Source organism: Delphinus delphis, chromosome 4 (genome assembly GCF_949987515.2).
Source record: "Delphinus delphis chromosome 4, mDelDel1.2, whole genome shotgun sequence".
Classification (NCBI taxonomy): domain Eukaryota; kingdom Metazoa; phylum Chordata; class Mammalia; order Artiodactyla; family Delphinidae; genus Delphinus; species Delphinus delphis.
This window is the reverse complement of record NC_082686.1, coordinates 81159848-81178206: the sequence shown is the minus strand read 5'-3', so window position 1 is coordinate 81178206 and position 18359 is coordinate 81159848. Positions and strand designations below refer to the sequence as shown.

Here is an 18359-nt window from a genome sequence, read left to right as displayed (position 1 = left end):
CTTTTCCCACTTCTTTGATCTCAGCCCCATTTTGCTTTTATTTCTTTAGACCTTCCCACAGTCTGGAGGAGGGGGTGGAGCTCAGCGCCAATAGGTAAAGGCTGGCAGAGCGCTCCTATTTAAGGGGCACATCTTCCCTGCTTAAACCCTCTGGAAGCCCAAGGACAACATCTCAGTTCTTAGTGAGGCATCCAAGGTCATTCGCTATCTGGCCCTGTTCCCAGCACACGTATCCCTCTGCCTGGAGAACTCCTGTTTACCCTCCCGGGACACTCCAGGCAGTGTGCTTTTTCCTTCTCCTCTGCTCAGTGGATCTCACCCAATGACAACTGTTTCTGGACGCATCACTCTCCCAACCCCACTGAGAGTTGAAGGCAGGGATGTGTTCTTGTTTTGTTTATCTCTGAATCCTTAGCAACTAGCCCAGCCCTTGGCATATAGAAGGCTCCTAATAAATGTTTGTTGAGTAAATTGAATAAGATACATGCTTTAGTGTCAAAGACCTTGACAGGTTTAGCCTGAAAGAGGAAAAATATGATGATTAATAATAATGATAACAACTTGCCTAGATTAAACTGGGTAACAGGTTTTCCATGAATTAACTCATTTAATCTGCATATAACAGATAATGATGACCCAGTCTGGTTTTCACCTCTCTTCTTTAATGCATAATTTTTATGTTCATACTCATCTTGGCTGCTGGTTCACATTAATGAACATTTAGTCCTTTAAGATATAAGGGATATGATGTGGGTGTCATGATTTGGGCTCCTCACTTGCGGTGCCCTGGAGAAGCGTGGGAGATCCTTAGCCTAGCTGCGTGCTTTGCTACCCTCAATCTCACTCCCACCCTGCTTCCCCTTCTATCTGCACTCCAGGGTTCAGGTATGAGGGCTGCAATGGGCTACCCCTGGAATCAAGCAACCCTCAGCGGAGGTGCTGAAACCTTATGTGACGGCACCAGAAGGCTTCTGAGCCATCCCATCCCAGCGGTGAGGAAGGCCGCCGCATACCCTAGAGCAGCTGTGTGACGTAATAAACCCTGTGGGCTCTGCCCCTTTACCTGGGTTACAGCAGCACAGGTGGACTGAGGTGTTAGGTGTCTGTGCTTACTTTGGGCTAGAATCCTATCAGTTCAGCAGGTAACACCAGTCAGCTAATGCTGCTCTGAAGCTTTGACTGACAGGGGTATGTGTCTGATTAATTCGAAATGCAAAAATTTGTCACTACGTCATACGTGGCCTCTGACAGACAAATACGGCATCACAGGGATAAAGGAAAAAGCTCAGAAACTCTGCGCAAGTTCTTGAGTTTGGGGCTAACAGCTCAATGGCTGTGTCCATACAGGGCAGGGCATTTGTTTTCTCTGAGTCTGTTAGTTCGCTAGGGCTGCCATAACAAAGCCCACAGGCTGGGTGGCTTAACCAACACCAATCTATTCCTTCACAGTTCTGGAGGCTGGAAGGCCAAGGTCAAGGTACATCTTGAACCTTTCAGGGTTGGCTTCTTCTGAAGCCCTTCTCCTGGGTTTGCAGGTGGCCACCCCTGGCTGCCCCTTCACACAGCCCTTCCTCTGTGCACGCGCATCTCTGGTGCCTCTCTCTGTGCCCAAATGTCCTCTTCCTGTAAGGACACCAATCAGATGGGAGTAGGGCCCACCCTAACTGCCTCATTTAAACTTAATCACCTCTTTACAGTCTGTCTCCAATTATGACCACATTCTGGGGTACTGGGGATGAGGGCTTCAAAATATGAACAAAATCCACCCCCGCCACACCAAACATCCCTGCCCATAAGAGGGACAATAAGAAAACCTACATCATGGGTTATTTTGAGGACAAAAGAAACAAAGAATGTGAAGGTGCTCAGTAAACAGCAGGTAGGAACGTCCCTTATCACTGGGCTACTGAGAAGCTGGCATGCACGGGGAGGGGCTGTGGGACCTTCTTACTCACCTCAGAAAGCAAGGATGCAACCCCGCTCTGCCCTGCTGAGGGCCAGGTTCGGCCCCCAGGTTCTGGACGGGTGAGTGGTAGCTGGCAGACTCGGCCTGCCAAGCCAGTGGTAGGCGTCACCTTGGGCTACTCTCCTGCCTCCAGATTTCCATGGAGATAGCCCACGTGCCCTTGGCGGCTCAGGAACCCAGAGCCCAACAAAGCCGGGCACTGATCAGCCCACCTAAGCTTCCCACTGGGTCTGGTCTGGGCAGATGAAAGGCTGCTCCCAGCTAGAGAGCTTCAAAGCCCGCTTAGAAGCATGGCGGCCTGAAAACAGGCTGGGGGGTGGGGAGATGGAGATGGAGGGGGCTTTGGGGCTTCCTTGGGCACAAAAAGGTGAATAAGGAAGGCAGGCTGTAACTTACCTGCCATGTTCCCACCTGGCCTTTCAAAGCACCAGGCCCTCAGGTATCCCAATCACAGCTTATGGGAAGGGTAATTTATGACCAGTGCTTTCCCTAGACATCCTAACTCAGACACAGCACAGTCAGAGGGCTCCTTGCCGGTAAACGGAGCAGGCAGGGGGCTCACTTCCTGGCGTTCTGTAAACCCAGCGTAAAGAGCGTGCTACTGCGAGCCAAGCTGTGAAGCACAGAGCACGGGCTTTGGACAGACTTAGGTCGGAGTGCCTACTGTTTGGCGCTCACTACTTCTATTACTGTGGGAGAAGTCGCTTAGCCTCTCCGAGTCTTTTATCAGGAAAATGTAGGTCTAGTAACCTCACTGGCAGGGTTGCTGATGAGGTTTAGAAGTGATGCCATCCAGAGCCTGCAGAGAGCACACAGAAGGCCCTCAAGAAACAGTGGCTGTCATTGTGATTTTTCTTTAGAAAGGGTGGTCCTCAGGAAATTGTCTTTGCTACATAGTAAGTGCGTGGCCTTCTGCAGATGGTAATCAGTGTAATCCAGAGAAGGTAGTCCAGGAGGAAGGAGAGGAGGGAGAGGAGAAGATGGGGGGGGGGGGAGGGTAGGAAAAGAAAGAGGAGAAGGACACTGAGGAAAAGAGGAGCAGAGATTCCACGACCTTGAGATTTTAGGGTGACGGTCCCTCCTGGCAAGAGAAGAATCCCTATTTCAACTTTTTTCCTTTAAAACAGGGAGCTTTTACTTGGAAATGAGTTCTTTAGTTCCTTTCCTTTCCCTGCCTTTGTGTTCCTGTGTGTGTGTGTGTGTGTGTGTGTGTGTGTGTGTGTGTGTGTGTGTGAGAGAGAGAGAGAGAGAGAGAGAGAGAGAGGGAAAGAGAGAGAGAGAGAGAGAGAGAGAGAGAGAGAGAGAGATACAATCCCACAACGGGCCTGGTGGCTTTCCCTTGTTCCTGGGCTGAGCAATGAGGATGCAGAGAAGGATCTGGAGACAGGCATGGCTTTGACAGCCCTGGTCCGGCTGGGCACCCCTTCTGACGGGCGTTTCCTTTGTGTCCTCGTCACACTGGTTTGCAGGTATCTTCCACTCCCAGGGGTCTGTAAAGCCCCATCAGGGCATAAAAGTGGTCAGAGGGTACTGAATGGTCTTGGACTCTGGGTGATCCAGATGGAAACGGAAAGGAAAAGCAGCCCAGAGCCACTGCTTTCTGAGGAGAGGGGCTGCAGGGTGGAAGGGAGAGGAAATGTGTTGGCCCAGCGGGCAGGGTCCGGGGTTTCTGCCTCTGCTCTAGCTGTCTAGTTGTATGACCTTGGGCCAGTCACTTTCCTCCGCTGGGCCTATGTTTCCTTGATCGGGGGTGAGGGCATTCTATCCTTGAGTTTGGTTTGAGCTCTTCCAACAAAGGTGGAGGCTGGGTTTCCTGGCCGGCTGGGTCAAGAGTAGGTTGGCAGCAGGCCTTGCCGCTTCTCACACTGTGCAGAAGACAGAACGTTCTGTGCAGCCCTACACTGAGGCAAGAGGAAGGGTGAGTTTGTGCTCACAATGGCCATTGTGGCTGGTTCCTGAAAGCCTGCTTGTGTGGTGGGGCCTCTATTCTGTGTGGCTTTCTCTTCCCGGGTTTGGCAGGGCTCTGATGAAGGCTCGGTACATGCCTAAGGGCCAGGGGCTTCAGAAGGGGAGGGCCAGCGTGCTGGTGGAGGTGTGTGGTGGGGAATTTCCCCGGAAGAAATGGTCTCCTGAAATGGCTCTGAAGGGAGGATCTGACATCATCATCTTGCCTCTAAGAAAGATCAAGAGTGAGAATATCGCATAAGGCTTGGGAGGCAGCGGAGCTACAGGAATCTTGACCTGGTGGTCCCAATGAGGACATGAAGAGCATGACTATTACTGGACACAGACTCCAGGCCAGGCCTAGAGCTCTGTCAGCTTTATTGTTTTTAATCTTTGTGGCAACTCTGTTGGATAGACACTATTATCCCAACATAAAAAAAAAAAAATCTTGAGGCTCAGAGAGGTTGAGGAACTTGCCTAATGTCACAAAGCTGGCATATGGTAAAGCTGGAATTCAAACCAAGGCCGGTCTGACCCCCCAAATAAGCTCTGAATAAAGGACTCAAAGCAGAGACCAAACATCTTGGCATGGTGGGACCTCTCAGTGCAGGGAAGGGGGCGTGGAGTGGGGTGAGCCTATCCTCAGCTCCTCGCAGGGGAGACTTCTTGTTAAATGGAATGCTGACTCTCTTGGCCTGAAGGTGAAATACTAGTTGGTTTATTATCTGGCATTACTTTGCCCACTGAGCTCAAGAAGCTTCAATTCCACATGCAGTGTATATAATAGAATCAATCAATTAGTGGTGAGATCTTCCAGTTCAACTCAAGCCTGAGTCTCAGGCATGACACACATAAGGTACATTACAGAGAGCTACGCCCACCAAATGAATCACAGCTAGAGGGATGCACATATCCAGAAAGGCAAAGCGAAAGGATAGCTGTGACTTTCTGGTTGTTGAGTCAAGATCAACCAGAAATGGGGAGGTGGGGGAGGGTATTGTGTGAATGGAAAGAATGCCAGGTTTGGTATACTTGGACTTGGCTCTAGTCCCAGATCCACCAATTAGTGTGGCCTTGGACAGGTCAATTAACCTCCCTGGGCTTATTTTTCTAATTATAAAGTGTCTCTCAGGGGTGCTGTAGGGGACTGAAACGAGATGATGAATGCAAAATATTTCTAGCATATGGTGCTAAATTCAAGTAGGTGCTTAACAAGTGTTGGATGAATTGTCCGGAAAATGGGAAGAGATGGGTGCTGGCTGCAGGCTGGAGGTGGAAAAGACACAGGGCCCTGCTTCAGGCATCCATTCTGCCAACAGCAGCCACTGGTAATGGGGAGGGCTTTGGGGTGGAGGTAGACAGGACACGGCTGAGCTTGTGGGCAGAAGAAGTCGGGACCCTGTTGGGTGGTTTGCGGGGAAGGAGGCATCATCCACACGGCAGTGTCCCCTTTGTCTGTCCCCCACTTCCTGTTGGCTTTTGTCCATTTTTCCTCTTGTGCCACTGACTGCTATTCAAGGCCTCAGAGTTGTAAGCCTGTGTTCTGCACCAGCCTCCTAACTGGCCTCCTTGCTGCCAGTTCCTTTCCTTTTCCTTGAATCCAAACTGCGTGCTGCTCTCTCATCCTATTGCTCTTGGCTTAAAACCCTTCATTATTAACCTTCCCATTATTCAAAGGATCATATACAAACTCCATGGCACATTACTCAAGGGTCTCTACGTTTCCAGTCTTCCCCTTTGCTATTTCTGTGTGCTGATGCTCTAGTCCATGTGCCTCTTCTCTCATTCTGTCCTTTCCAATCCTTTCCGGCTTCAAGTACTGGCACACACACATTCTATCTTGTTCGTTCGTTCATTCATTCATTCATTCAGTCATACATCAAATATTTATTGATCACCTCCTAGGTGCCTGGCACAGTGCTGGGCAGCAGGGGATTGAGTCCCTAAGGAAAGCCCCTCCTTTTCTTACTCCCCACACTCTAACCGTACTCTGTTTCTGCCACTCCGTGGTGCTTGCCTATCATGCCAGTGGTAACATGATCGTTCTACATGTATTTCTTACATTCGACTGAGATCTGCTGGAGGTTGGAACCATGTCACACTGGTGCTTGCACCCTCTATAGCACCTGGAGCACTCGGTACTTGAAGGCAGGTTTGAATCAGCTCTACTGGGTATCATCTGTATTCTTCGGCCAGTCACTTAACCCCATTAGCGTCAGCCATAAAATAGATTAAATAATTAAATAGGCAACAGCTTGGCCCATAAATAAGGGTTCAGTAAACAACAGCCCAATACATATTTATTGATTAATTAAGAAGATGAAGCACTTCTTGCACGACTTAAAAACAGATCAAGAAGCACAGGCTGTGCAGAGCGTGTGGCCAGGATGGAGTTTTGCTGTGGGCTGGGTCTTAGGAGGTGCCAGATATTAAAGTTGCTACAGGGGAACAGGAGCTGGTGGTGGGTCAAGATGGGGCAAGCAGAAGAGGGAAAAATCTAAGATGTCTAGGCCTGCCAGACAGCCAGTCTAGAAGTTTCTTCTGCATGTGAAAAACGAAAGTTTCCTTGGTTCTTTGGTTCTATTTTGAGCAACAAACCTCCTAAGGCAGGAATTCAGTTGGAGTTTAACTCCAGCTTGAACCTGTATGAGCAAGTTTCCCTCTGCGGACGTGGAACAGCCTCCGGAGGCCCTATTCTGCCTCGCCCACCCCTCCCCATCTTGGCGGGGTGTGGGGGGGGCACTCAGCTGGAGGCAGAGTCCTCCTGATTCACAAGTCAGCTGGGGAAGAATGAAGGATCGCTTCACTTGAACTTCTAGTAAATGCGGGTTGGGTCAGGGACAGGCAGAAATGGGGAGGCTGGGGTGGGCGGTCTGGTGTGTGTAGAAAGAATTCCATGTGTGAAATACTAGGACTTGGGCTCTAGTCCCAGGTCCTCCAGTTTGTGTGACCTTGGACGGGTCAATTAATCTCCCTAGGCCTCAATTTTCTAATCTATAAAGTATCTTCTTGGCATCCTCGGGGGAGCAGCCAGGCCCACCAGTGCAGTGCTTCTCAAACTTGAGTAAGCATTCATCACCAGGGGATCTTGCTGACAGGCAGATTGGGCTTCAGGAGGTTTGGCCTACATTCTGACACTCTCAGGTGATGCCCTTGCTGCTGGCTGTGGACCACGTGAGGTTCTACTGCAGGGATGGGCAAACCACGGCTCGAGGGCCAAACCCAGCCTGCTGCTTGTTTGTGTAAATAAAGGGGGACTAGGACGCAGCCATACCATTCGTTGCGTGTGGTCTATGGCCGCTTTCACGCTGAGGGGTTGGAGGTAAGCAGTTGTAGCCGAGACTGCATAGCCCACAAAGCCTAACTATTTTAAGAGTTACTATGTGGTCCTTTACAGGAAAAGCTTGCCAACCTCTGCTCTAGTGGACAGAGGGCTGGCCTGTGTGAACTAAAAGACCTGCATTTCAGTCGGGGTTTGGCCAAGGGCCAGCCACTTCACCTTGCTGGTTCCCCCTCTCCTTATCTTGAGGACGAAAGGATCTCTAAATTTCTAAGAGACCAGTGAGTCTGGGATTTCAATACTACATAGACCTGAGAATCAGGTTGTGTGGCCTTGATCTGGAAGCTGCAAAAACACACCTAGCCTAACCCGCAGAGTCCAGCAGGCAACCCTGACAGGTACGGAGAGACTGCGTGATGTAGAGGCAGCTGGGAACACACAGGGGCTCGGAGAAGGGACCAGTGAGGATGGAAGGCAGACCTCCTGGCCTCCTGTCCAGCCCGATGCTGGCACAGCAGCTCTGCAACATTGCTCACGAGCATCACACACACAAATTTCATCCCATCAAACACGGTTCCCTATCTTACTGCTCCAGGTGCCCCTGACGCTGGGTGCTTTTGGTCAACCAATATTAATAAGCTCCTTCAAGGTCTCAGAGGCCGTGCCAGGCACAGGGATGTAGAAGGAACGATGATATCTGGAGCCGAGGAGCTCACATTGGGTGGGAGAGACACCATGTGAGCAAATAATTACAGGAGAGTTCCATGAGCCGCTGTGATGGGAAATGCATCACTCTGGGTCTCTAGCTTGGGCAACAGGTGATGCTATCAACAAGGCAGGGAATGTGGGGATGGGCAATGGGCTTCAGGAGAAGGGGGAGGGTGTGTAAAGAGGGAGAAGAGAATGCCTCATCTGGGTTTGGGGCATGTTGATTCCAACGTGGGTGCTTGAGGGACTGAGTGACAAAGCTGTGATTTCCTGTGAAAAGCAGAGCAGAGTCTCTCTGTAGGCCTGCCACTGATGCAGAGGAATGACTGGTGTGTTGCCATGGTTACTTCCCAGCGCTGAGGGGCGTCCCAGCGCACACCCCCCCCAAGTGCCCGCCAGGCTCTTTAGGGGTTGCTAGCCTTGCTCCATCTCAGCCCCTAGGTGAGACCTTGCCCAGAGAGACCTCTGTGAAATGCACACTTTTTAGGAACATTTCTATTTTTCAACCCGAATGAGCCGTGAGTGGCTGGCAATTGCTCACTACGACTGTCTTTCTGGTCAGATCTCCACCAAATGGGAAAATTGGGAACATACAACCCTGGACAGCTCCTGAACCCAACCGGCCACTTTCTGTTATGGTTTCCTACAAGTGAGGAGAGAGCCCTGAGAAGCAATGAACTCATGTACCCATGATTATCCTATTGTCTCATCTGAGCTCTGGCTCACCACCCGGGAGGGTGGATCTCTGACAGCTGGATGGCATCCCTTTATCTGGCTTTGGGATTCAGGGTAAGACCCATGCCATTAGTGAAGATCCACATGGGCACAGTGCACAGGCAGGTTGAACCACCTGTGCCCACGAAGGAGTGGTGTCAACTGACTCTGAAGTGGGAGGGTTTTCCTCTTCCCAGGTAAGACCCTGGCATCTGGGTGGCAGATTTGATGACCGTATGCTTTTGCCAGGAGGGTGCCTGTGTGAGTGCCTGCTAGTTGGTTTGAGTTCCAGGCTAGCGAGCCTATCTGTGAGCCACGCAGTGGCTGGCTGGCCTTGCTGGGGTGCTGAGTAGCCATGCGACTCTCCCTCTTAGCACTTATCACAGATCCTAACTACATGCCTCTCTGTGGGATTGTTTTACTGAGGCCTGGTTCCCGCACTCCCTAATGGCTGCAGGCACTAGATCTGGTTTTGCTCATCAATGTGCCCTGGTGCCTGGCATTTGGTCTGTGTTTCGAAGGTGTGTGTTGAATAAATGACAGAAAGCCTATCACTGCTGCTGGGAAACTGACTCAAAATGTATATCCTACCAAAGGTCTCCCTGTTTTTGTTTACCAGGAATTGCAAAAATTATTCCCTAGTGAAAGTCTGGGGAGATCTTGCCCTCTCTGTTTAGAATCTTGTCTAGGACACCCTGGATGCAGTTCACACGGGGTTGACTAAGAAACCTCACTGAGGGTGAGGTGGCCAGCTCTGGGTGACACAGCCTCAAGGTTGCTGCTGGCTCAAGGCTGAAGGCTGGACGGGGGCATACACGAGTCTCAGAGAAGATTCTGAGAACATGTGTAGGAAGTCTCCCGCATTCACATCCAGGGTGGGGCTGGAGAGAAACAACGGCAGAGCTTCCAGGGCTTCGCTCCCTAGCCTCGGGGGGGACTGATCTAGCTTGTGCCATGCATGCCCTTGGTGATTCAAGGCTTGGTACCCTACCCTCACCTGGCTTCGCTGGATAGCCACTCAGGTGGAACCTCCACATAGGCAGCAACAGCCAAACACACTTAAGCACAGTGCCAACAAGTAACCCTAGAGTTGTGGGCTGTTAGAACCATAGGTAATTTAAAGATAATCCAGACCAAATTACTGAAGCAGAAGTAGAGAGAGTGAAATTCTAAATTTGGCCCTTTTCTCACGTACTAAATACTCATCACCTTCCACTGATCACTTAACAATTTTTCTGATTACTATTGATCAAGCGCTCACCACGTTCCAGGCATTCTGCTAAGTGTTCTACATGGATGATCTCATTTAACTCTCAAAACAAGGGGACTATGCTGATGGAGAGAGATTATAATTGTTTCCATGTTGCAAGGGTTGAAATGGAGGCTTGGAAAAATTCAATGATTCAACTAACATCACATGGCTGGTGGTGGGGAGGTCTGGGTCTTCTAGCTTCTAGTTCAATGGTCAGTCCCTTACTCTACAGCGACTCTCAGCTATAAGTCCTCCAGGCTATATTTGAATTACTTATTTGAAGACAGCCAGCACATCTTACTTATCAAATGAGTTTCTAATGGTTCCATGAAACTAAATTCTCAGTCTCACAAATATTTGCATCGAACTCTTTGTAAGACTATTTTTTTTTTAAGATTTTTCCCTGAGGGTCTGCTCCTGTCCAGCTCCAGAATCTACTGCCCACTGTGCTCACAGGCCAAAGGCAAGATTCCTTCCCCGCCCCCCCACCGCCCTCCGACAAACATTTCTGTAGAACAACCTGAGCCAGGTAGGATGTTAGGCTTTGAAGGGGACACAGAGATGAAGAACACATGCTCCCCATTTTCCAGGTACTGGCAGGAGAAAAATATGATGAGGATACATGTGCCTACGAGACAATGCAACCCATAATCAGTGTACTGTCAAGACAGAAGCCCAAATTAAATGCTCTAGGAATTCGGAGGCCAGACTCACTTCCAGAGGTGCCACCACAGGCTCTAGGAAGGAGATGGCCCTTGAGGTAGGTCTTGTAGGAGGAGCAGAATTTCAACCAAGTGTATATGGAGCCTTTCCTTGGACTGGAACATAAATGCTTCCTGTTTTCTGACTGTCTGGCTTGTGCAGAACACATAGTAGGACCTCAAATAAATTTTCTAGTTGGACACTAGCCACTTGGGGCTAGGCTAGGAATCAGGGACTTGGTTCTGATGCGACCACTGGACATAAATTGTATAAGTCCTATTGCTTCTCTGGGCCTCTGTTTTTCCCAACTATGAAATAGGGACATGGAGGGGAGTGGGTATAACCTTGCTCATGGGTTTCTGGTTAGGGTTAGGTTAAGTTAATATATGTAAAACTATCTGCAAGCCAAAATGAAATATAAATACCTGTCACTATTCTTACTGGTATTATAAAAACTAAAAAGAACCATTGCCCAGGTACCTCTCATTTATCCAATAACCTTTTTTGGACTAACTACACGGGGTCAGGCACTGGGGAAAAGATGAATACTATCCAGCCTCCATCCTTGGAATTTGAAAGGTCTAGGAAAGGAGGCAGAAGGTACAATTGATGGTATAGGTTTAATGTGCTGGGGCAAAGGCTGGGCTGGAGTTTGGCAGGATCTCTGCTCTTTCTTAGTGATAGTACAGATAGGTAGCAATGCTAAACCTGAGAACTTCAAAATCAGTCATTCAGCTGGTATGCCCCAACATAACATAGTCTTAAAGGTGAGGAGAAAATTTTAAGCTTATACTATGTTCCAGGCACTCTGACATCCATCATCATGACAAGCTAGGTATTATGATGCCAATTTTACAGGTGAGGAAGCTGAGACTCAGAGAGGTTGGGTAACTTTCCAAGGTTTATAAGACTAGAAAGTGTAAAGCCTAAATTTAAACCCAGGTCATTCAACTGCAAGCTTGGTACTTTCCCCAAGACCACTTCTTGCTTTCTAATCAGCCAATGGTTTTATGGAACTCATTCCATGCTAATCTTGATTGACCTTCTTTCTTGGCTTGCTTTTCCAAGGAGAAAGACTGACCTGTGATGAGATTTGACAGTAACATTTTCTGTTGTCATTTCCTTTAACACTTCCTATGATAAACCCCCTCCCTCCCACTATTCTCCTCTGACCTCTCCCTCACCTCCAACCCTAGTGAATCTGCCAAGGAATAACAAATCCCAACAAATAAAGAGCCTGCAGAGGAAGATCCCTACCTTCTCAGCCACTGACCTATAAACCGAGACAAAACACACCGAAAGAAGGAAGAAACCTGCCATATAATTCTGTTCAAGGAGTCCACTAGACCAAAACCTGGCCGTGCCTTAATTCTGTGGAGCTGTAAGCAACCTACGCTCTACAGGAACCTGTAGGATTGTCAGATTTGCCTATTTTACAGATAATGAAAACTGAAACCCAAGAAGTTGAAAGGACTTGCCCAACATCATACACTAGTGAGAGGCAAAGTCTGGACTGGAACCCAGGACTCTTGACTCCCAGGCCAATGCTTTGCCACTTTTTAAAATGGGTTGCCTCTTTAGCGTTTCCTCATTAACATCTCATCTTAAAGGAGATCATGGCCCTTTAAGAAAAAGCTTTCACTGTAGGTTCGTTCTCTGCAAAGCCCAGAAGCCAAGACTCCCTCCTCAGTCTCTGCTCTGATCAGCTCCTGTCCTCATCTAAAGAACAGGAAGTAGCTGCATTTTTAGCTCTGAAAGCATATTCTTGGGGTGGGAAAGGGGGATTTTGGGAAGAGAGTTCCTGTACATGAAGGTCATGAGCGATCAGCAGACACATTACTCTTGCTTGAAGAAGGGGAAGATATACGGTAAGACATACAAGGGAAGATGACGATTGTCCTTGAGCCCCAACCAGAAAACATCCTCAGCAAGAGCGGCCCCCAGCCCCTGCCTGAGGGGAGGGGGATTCTGCCCTGATTCTGCTCTGCCTGGATGCCAGAGTGGCGGCTGGGGTGGGAACACTGGGGTGGGAAAGTTTGCAGAAACTTTCTACAACTTCCAATGCTTCCCCCACCCTCTGCTAGCACCCACAACTTCCCCTGCCAAGGGAGGAAGGAGGAACACATTATTGAGTTTAATAATTTATACAAATTGAAAAGTTTACTCTGAAATAAAGGGGACTTAAGAGGGAAGCAGGGAAAAAAAAATTCCCAAGTCTTCTCTTAAAGGACACAGGTGTGCAGATGACCCCTCTTGATGACCTTGCTTCAGAATATGACAATCTGATTGTTTAATAGGTAGGTCTGAAATAAGGCAGTAACCATTCCCTCAATGGTTGGCCAAGTTTTGTCTCCTTCTACTGGTGGGATCACATCCAGCCTTAGGACTAACCACCTGGGACATCAAAGAACCCAGACCCAGATTCCTGGACACTTGTCTATGTTGGTGGTTCTCAAACCCGGCAGCCCATCCGATCGTCTGGGGAGCTCATTACAAATTTAGGTTCCCAGGAACCAACCCAGAGATTGATTCTGGAGATCTGGGCTGGGGCCCAGGACTTCATTTTCGATAGGCAGGTCTAGTTTAAAAATCAATGGTCTGGTCAATCCCATCCATTCAGTCATTAAAACTTTTATACCAGATGCTGGTTTTATGGCAAAGAAAACCAACGTCCCAAAAAGTAGGTTAGTGCCAGCACTTGGATTTGAATCCATTCTCCTGCCTCCTCAGGTGGGGTCTTTGCCAAAGCCCTCACATACGGCTTCTCCCCACACCCCTACTCTGGCTCACCAGGCCACTGAGAATCCCTGCGGATCAGCGGGGCCGGCTCATCTGATCCACAGAAGAGGCAGAGCTGCCAGGAACTTTGATTGAGGCCCGTCTGGTTTGCTGGTGGCAGTGGCTGGTAAGGGGTAGGGCTGAAGGTAGTTTTAAGGGCACTCTCAGAAAGCTGTGTCCTGTATCCTGGCGGGTAGTTGATGGCCTCTAAGGCACACTATCCAGTTGTTCCAGGCAGGAAGAAGAGTCGGCTCATGGCAGGGTGGCAGAGGCAGAGGGAGTGAGGGGGCAGTAACAGAAGATGCAGTCCGGAGGTGACGAGAGGCCAAACCCTCTAGGACCCTCTAGGCCACATGAAGAGCTTTAGCTTTCAGTCTGAGCCACTGCAGGATTCTGAGCAGGAGAGTGGCATGGACAGACATATTTTCCCAGGGGCATTCTGATGCAGTGGTGAGAAGTGACTGTAGAGGGTGGGGGAAGAAGCAGGGAATCCAGTTGGGAGGGTTTGCAGTAATCCAGGGGATAAGGGATGGTGGCTCAGACCAGGGTGGTAGGAATCTTAGATGTTTTTAAAGAGTAGAGCTAACAGATTTTTGGATGGGTTGGGTATGAGATATGAGATAAAAGGGAATCGAGGATGGTGCCAAGTGTTTTGGCTTAAGCAGCGGGCAGGTTTGAGTTATCGTCAACTGAGATGGAGAAGGCTGTGGGTGGAGAAGGTTTGGGGGAGGGACGTCAGAGATCAGTTTTGGACTTGCTGAGTCACCGGCACTCACGTGGTATTTAAATAAAGTCTCACTACTCGATGAGATCATCAAAGAAGTGAGTACAGACAGAAAAGAGAAGAGGGCCGGGGACCCTCCCGTACAAAGAGGTTAGAGAGAAGATGAGGACTCAGCAAAAGAGACTAAGAAGGAGTGACCAGTGGGAAACCAGGAAGGTGTGGAGTCCTGGAAGCTGAGTGGACAGTGTTTCCAGGAAGAAGGAGTGACCAGTTGGGTCAGATGCTGCTGACAGATGAAGCAAGATCAAGATTGAAAACTGACTATTGGATTTAGTTACTGAAGGACACTGGTAACCTTGACACAAACAGCCTTTGACCCTAACCTCATGGAGTCCCACAGTTTGACTACTGACTGTCATTTTGGGCTCCCTTATTGTAACTTTTCTCAATTAGGTTATTAAACATTGCAGCATCAGGGATGATGAGTCAGTGTATCTCCGAGTCCCTGTAAAGCTGTAGAAGCTTCTAGAGCCTGCTGTAGACCCTAACACAGTTTGCTGCCAGACCCGCCTAAACATCCCTCCCACTGACCTGGAGCAATTTTCCTCATGCTGGGCTTACCTTGAATGCAGAATTTCAGTTCCTTGGGGTCAGTGATGACCTTCCTGCTTTCCCGGATCACAGCCCGGTTCTTCTTGGTTTCTCCCCAGAGATTGGTGCCACCGTACATGCTGGGAATGTTGAGAATAGCAATGCCTTCAAGGAAGATGCCGCTCAGGTCCACCCCAACTCCGTCACACTGAGGGGCAGAGAGAGAATTTCATCCGTTAGTGTCCTCAGTATATCCCAACCCAAGGTGGCATGTATGTATGTGTATGTGTGTGTGTGTGTGTGCGTGTGTGTGCACGTGGGGTGTGGGCTCTCATGGAGAATGTGAAAGGCTGTCAGCCACCAGCCAGCCTCTGTCAGAAGCTGAATCTTGGGCAACACTGCTCAGGCCTAATGCTTTGGCCACTGCAGTGGGGTGAGGGAGGTCCAGTCCTGGTCAGCTCTGGGGAGACAGCACAAAGCTCCAGGAACCGTCTATAGATCTAGAAGGGCTTTAGGGATGGTTCAGAAGACAACTGCAAACTGTTCACCAGTCCAACCTCATTCTCATCAATCCTGCCCCTCCGTAACCACTGTGATCTGGTGGAGCATTGAGTCCAGAACCTAACACTGCATATTCTCAACAAATGACAGAAAAGTTTCATTTTACCTCTTCTTATTTTACCCCTCCTGTGAGAAGTATAAGACTTTAAGATTTGGATGGCTTTCAGAATTTTCCTGTCTCCTGTATCTCTATCGTAAGTGCAATTTTGGCATATGTGCTTGCTGATGTAGCAGAGTTTCTTTATCCAGTCTCTACCACCCACATCACCGCCAGGTACAAAAGGCCAGTAGGCTCCAATCTGCCTGTCTCACATATCTATAAAGTCAGCCTACTTTGGCATAATGCTTACCAACGCAGCAAAAAATAGATTAGCTCTGATCCTCGTTCCTCAGGATTGGAGGTAGTCTACTTCATTAACAGAAGAAAACATTACCCAGAGAGGTAAGCTAAGCTATCCAAGATTGCACAGTTGATAAATAACAGAGCAGGGGTTCAAAGCTGGGGAATCTGACTACAAAGCCCAAGCTCGTCGTCTTGCTTAATGTGAGGCAGGAAAAAAAATCAAAAGCATGCAACAAAAATCCACTATCTTTGAGGTTACCAACAAATCCAAACTTCCAGAGATTTCTTAACAGATGAGTCATAGAAAGGTAGGGCTTGTTGCCATTCATTTTGGCATACTTCCTGATTTCTTTGCAGCTCTCAATTTATCGTATCTTATCATCCCCATGACTTGTCTCCCCAGCTACAAAATGGTAGAGAGTGAGCTTCTTTGGTGACTGGGAATTCCTTTATTAGGAAGTTCTGATTATTTCAGAGGTCTTTTCATGTTGAACCTGATTCTCTTCCTTCCTGCTTCCACCCGCTGGTCTTATTCTCCCTTCTGAAGTCAGACAGGATGAACCTCCTTCTCCACGGAAGTGCCCACTGGGTACACGATGATGTGCAACCATCAGCAGCAGCAGCATCACGCATATGCATTAAACGTTGCCATTGGCCAGGTAGGCTTTATACACATCTCATTTATTACCTTCATAATAATCTTATAAGTTAGTTACTACGATTACCCTCACTGTACTTTTGGGGAAACTGAGGCACAGAGGCAGTTAAGTAACTTGCCCAAAGTCACACAACTTACAAACGGAAGTACACAGGTTGACGGCAGGCTGTCGGAGTCTCAGTCTTACCCACTCCTTTCTCTCTCTTCCCTCTCACACCACCATTTAGTTGTGCCTCAGGGTTGAGCACTGTCAAGTCTCTGGCTCCTCCTGTGGGACTTGCCCCGTTCTGTACACACTACGGTTTGTTGCTGTCCTACTCCATAAGGTCCTGGCACTGAAAAGAACACCAATGGCAGGATCTGATGGCACAGGCGGCAATGTCACCAGCACTTCCTGGGGCTGAGATCCCCTAATATTATCACGCCCCAGAGATGAAATAATGTGGGGAGCCCAGGTAGAGGCTCAACATGTCCCCCATGATCATTATCCTTAGTGTTAAATATGATCAAGTTTGCACTAGCTCTTTTATGAGCAGCTATATGACGACTGAATCACTTCAGCTTGAGCGGGTGGTCATCTCAGGCACTCAGGCCCTCATCCCATCATCTACTTCTCAGCCCAGTCTTCCCCATCCTGAACTTGTGTATTTTTAAATAACTTAGACAGAGGGTTTTGCACTTATTTAATTTCATCTGACTTTCAGCCCAAGCCCCCACCAGTTCATCTAGTTTATATTAAATCTTCATTCTGTGACCCTATGCAATAGCTCTCCTATTATTTGCAGATTAGGTCCATTAATACACATATATAAAGGGCAAAACAGGGAATAAGCCCTCTCCTTGGTCAGTTTAACACACCAGATATTGTGCATTAAATGGCCCTTGGGGTGTGGCTGCCTTATCAGGGCTGCACCCTCTGAACAGGACTGTCACCCAGCCTACTTTTCATTACAGTATGGAATCATGGAACTCAGAGATGAGAGGGACCCAAGAGAACATGTCCTATCTTTCATCAGTGAGGCCCAGTGAGGTTAAAGATCTTGCCTGTGGTCATCCAACTTACTAATGGTGGAGTTAGACTAGTATCCAGGTGTTCAGACCTCAATTCTGTGCTCTTTCCACTAAAACATAAGACATTGTGCTGAGATCAAATAGCATTTCCTAAATAACCACCCTACAACCTCTATCAGAAAAGGAATAAGAGAACTCATATTAAGCCATTAATATCTGTAAAGGGCAAGTACTTGGTTAATACTTTATTCCAGAATTTTGCCAGGGGTTGGGATGAAGTATATCAGTCTGTGGTTTCCAGAATGTATCCTTTACTAATTTTTAAAAACTGGGGCATTTGTGTGTTTGCCTCTCATTGGATGGAACCCACTGTGTTTTCTGGATTTGTCAGAGTGGTCCCCGAATGCCATCTATAGGTTTGTCCAGCAACTTGGATTCAAGTGTGTATGTTTTCCAAGGCCAGTTAGTTCTCTACCGATCAGCTTTGGGCTCTGATATCTACCTTTATCATTTGTTCTTCCATTTTTGGTTAAGGCTACTCTCTCTCTGGAAAAAATAAAAAAAAAACTCTTTCGGAATGTCAAAGTCCTAAAGAGGTATGCTTTCCATATTCTTTTTTTTTTTTTTTTTTTTTTTCTTTTGCGGTACGCGGGCCTCTCACTGTTGTGGTCTCTCCCGCTGCGGAGCACAGGCTCCGGACGCGCAGGCTCAGTGGCCATGGCTCACGGACCCAGCCGCTCCGCGGCATGTGGGATCTTCCCGGACCGGGGCATGAACCCGTGTCCCCTGATTCGGCAGGCGGACTCTCAACCACTGCGCCACCAGGGAAGCCCCACACATATTCTTATTTAGGGATTTATAAATGTCAGACTTATTCTCTGACTTATTCACTGGGTCAGACTTTTCTCCAAACTCTGAAATTAGCTTTGCTCAACGCTGTGCCCAGCATTGAGTTCTTGAACGCTTTTCACCTCCTAGACCACTCAGTCACTTTCTCTGTTGGTTGTAGTGACTTCCGCATGACCTCAATTTATTCATTGTTGGCCAAAACGCCCCCTCCCTTCTAGAAGTAATAATAATAATACTAGCAGCTATTTGACAAGAGCTTCCTTGTGCTGGTCCTTCCC

At 48.4% G+C, this 18359-nt stretch overlaps 1 protein-coding gene across 5 annotated transcripts in view; it reads right to left on the bottom strand.

Annotated features, from left to right (window-relative positions):
- The window catches only part of DGKG (diacylglycerol kinase gamma), a 128119-nt gene that overhangs the window by 32209 nt on the left and 77551 nt on the right, over positions 1-18359 (bottom strand). For all 5 annotated transcript variants that reach the window (XM_060010983.1, XM_069540643.1, XM_060010980.1 and 2 more), the window contains exon 13: positions 14690-14867. In XM_060010983.1, the coding sequence (XP_059866966.1) occupies positions 14690-14867 (178 nt within the window). The remainder of the gene's footprint in view (positions 1-14689; positions 14868-18359) is intronic.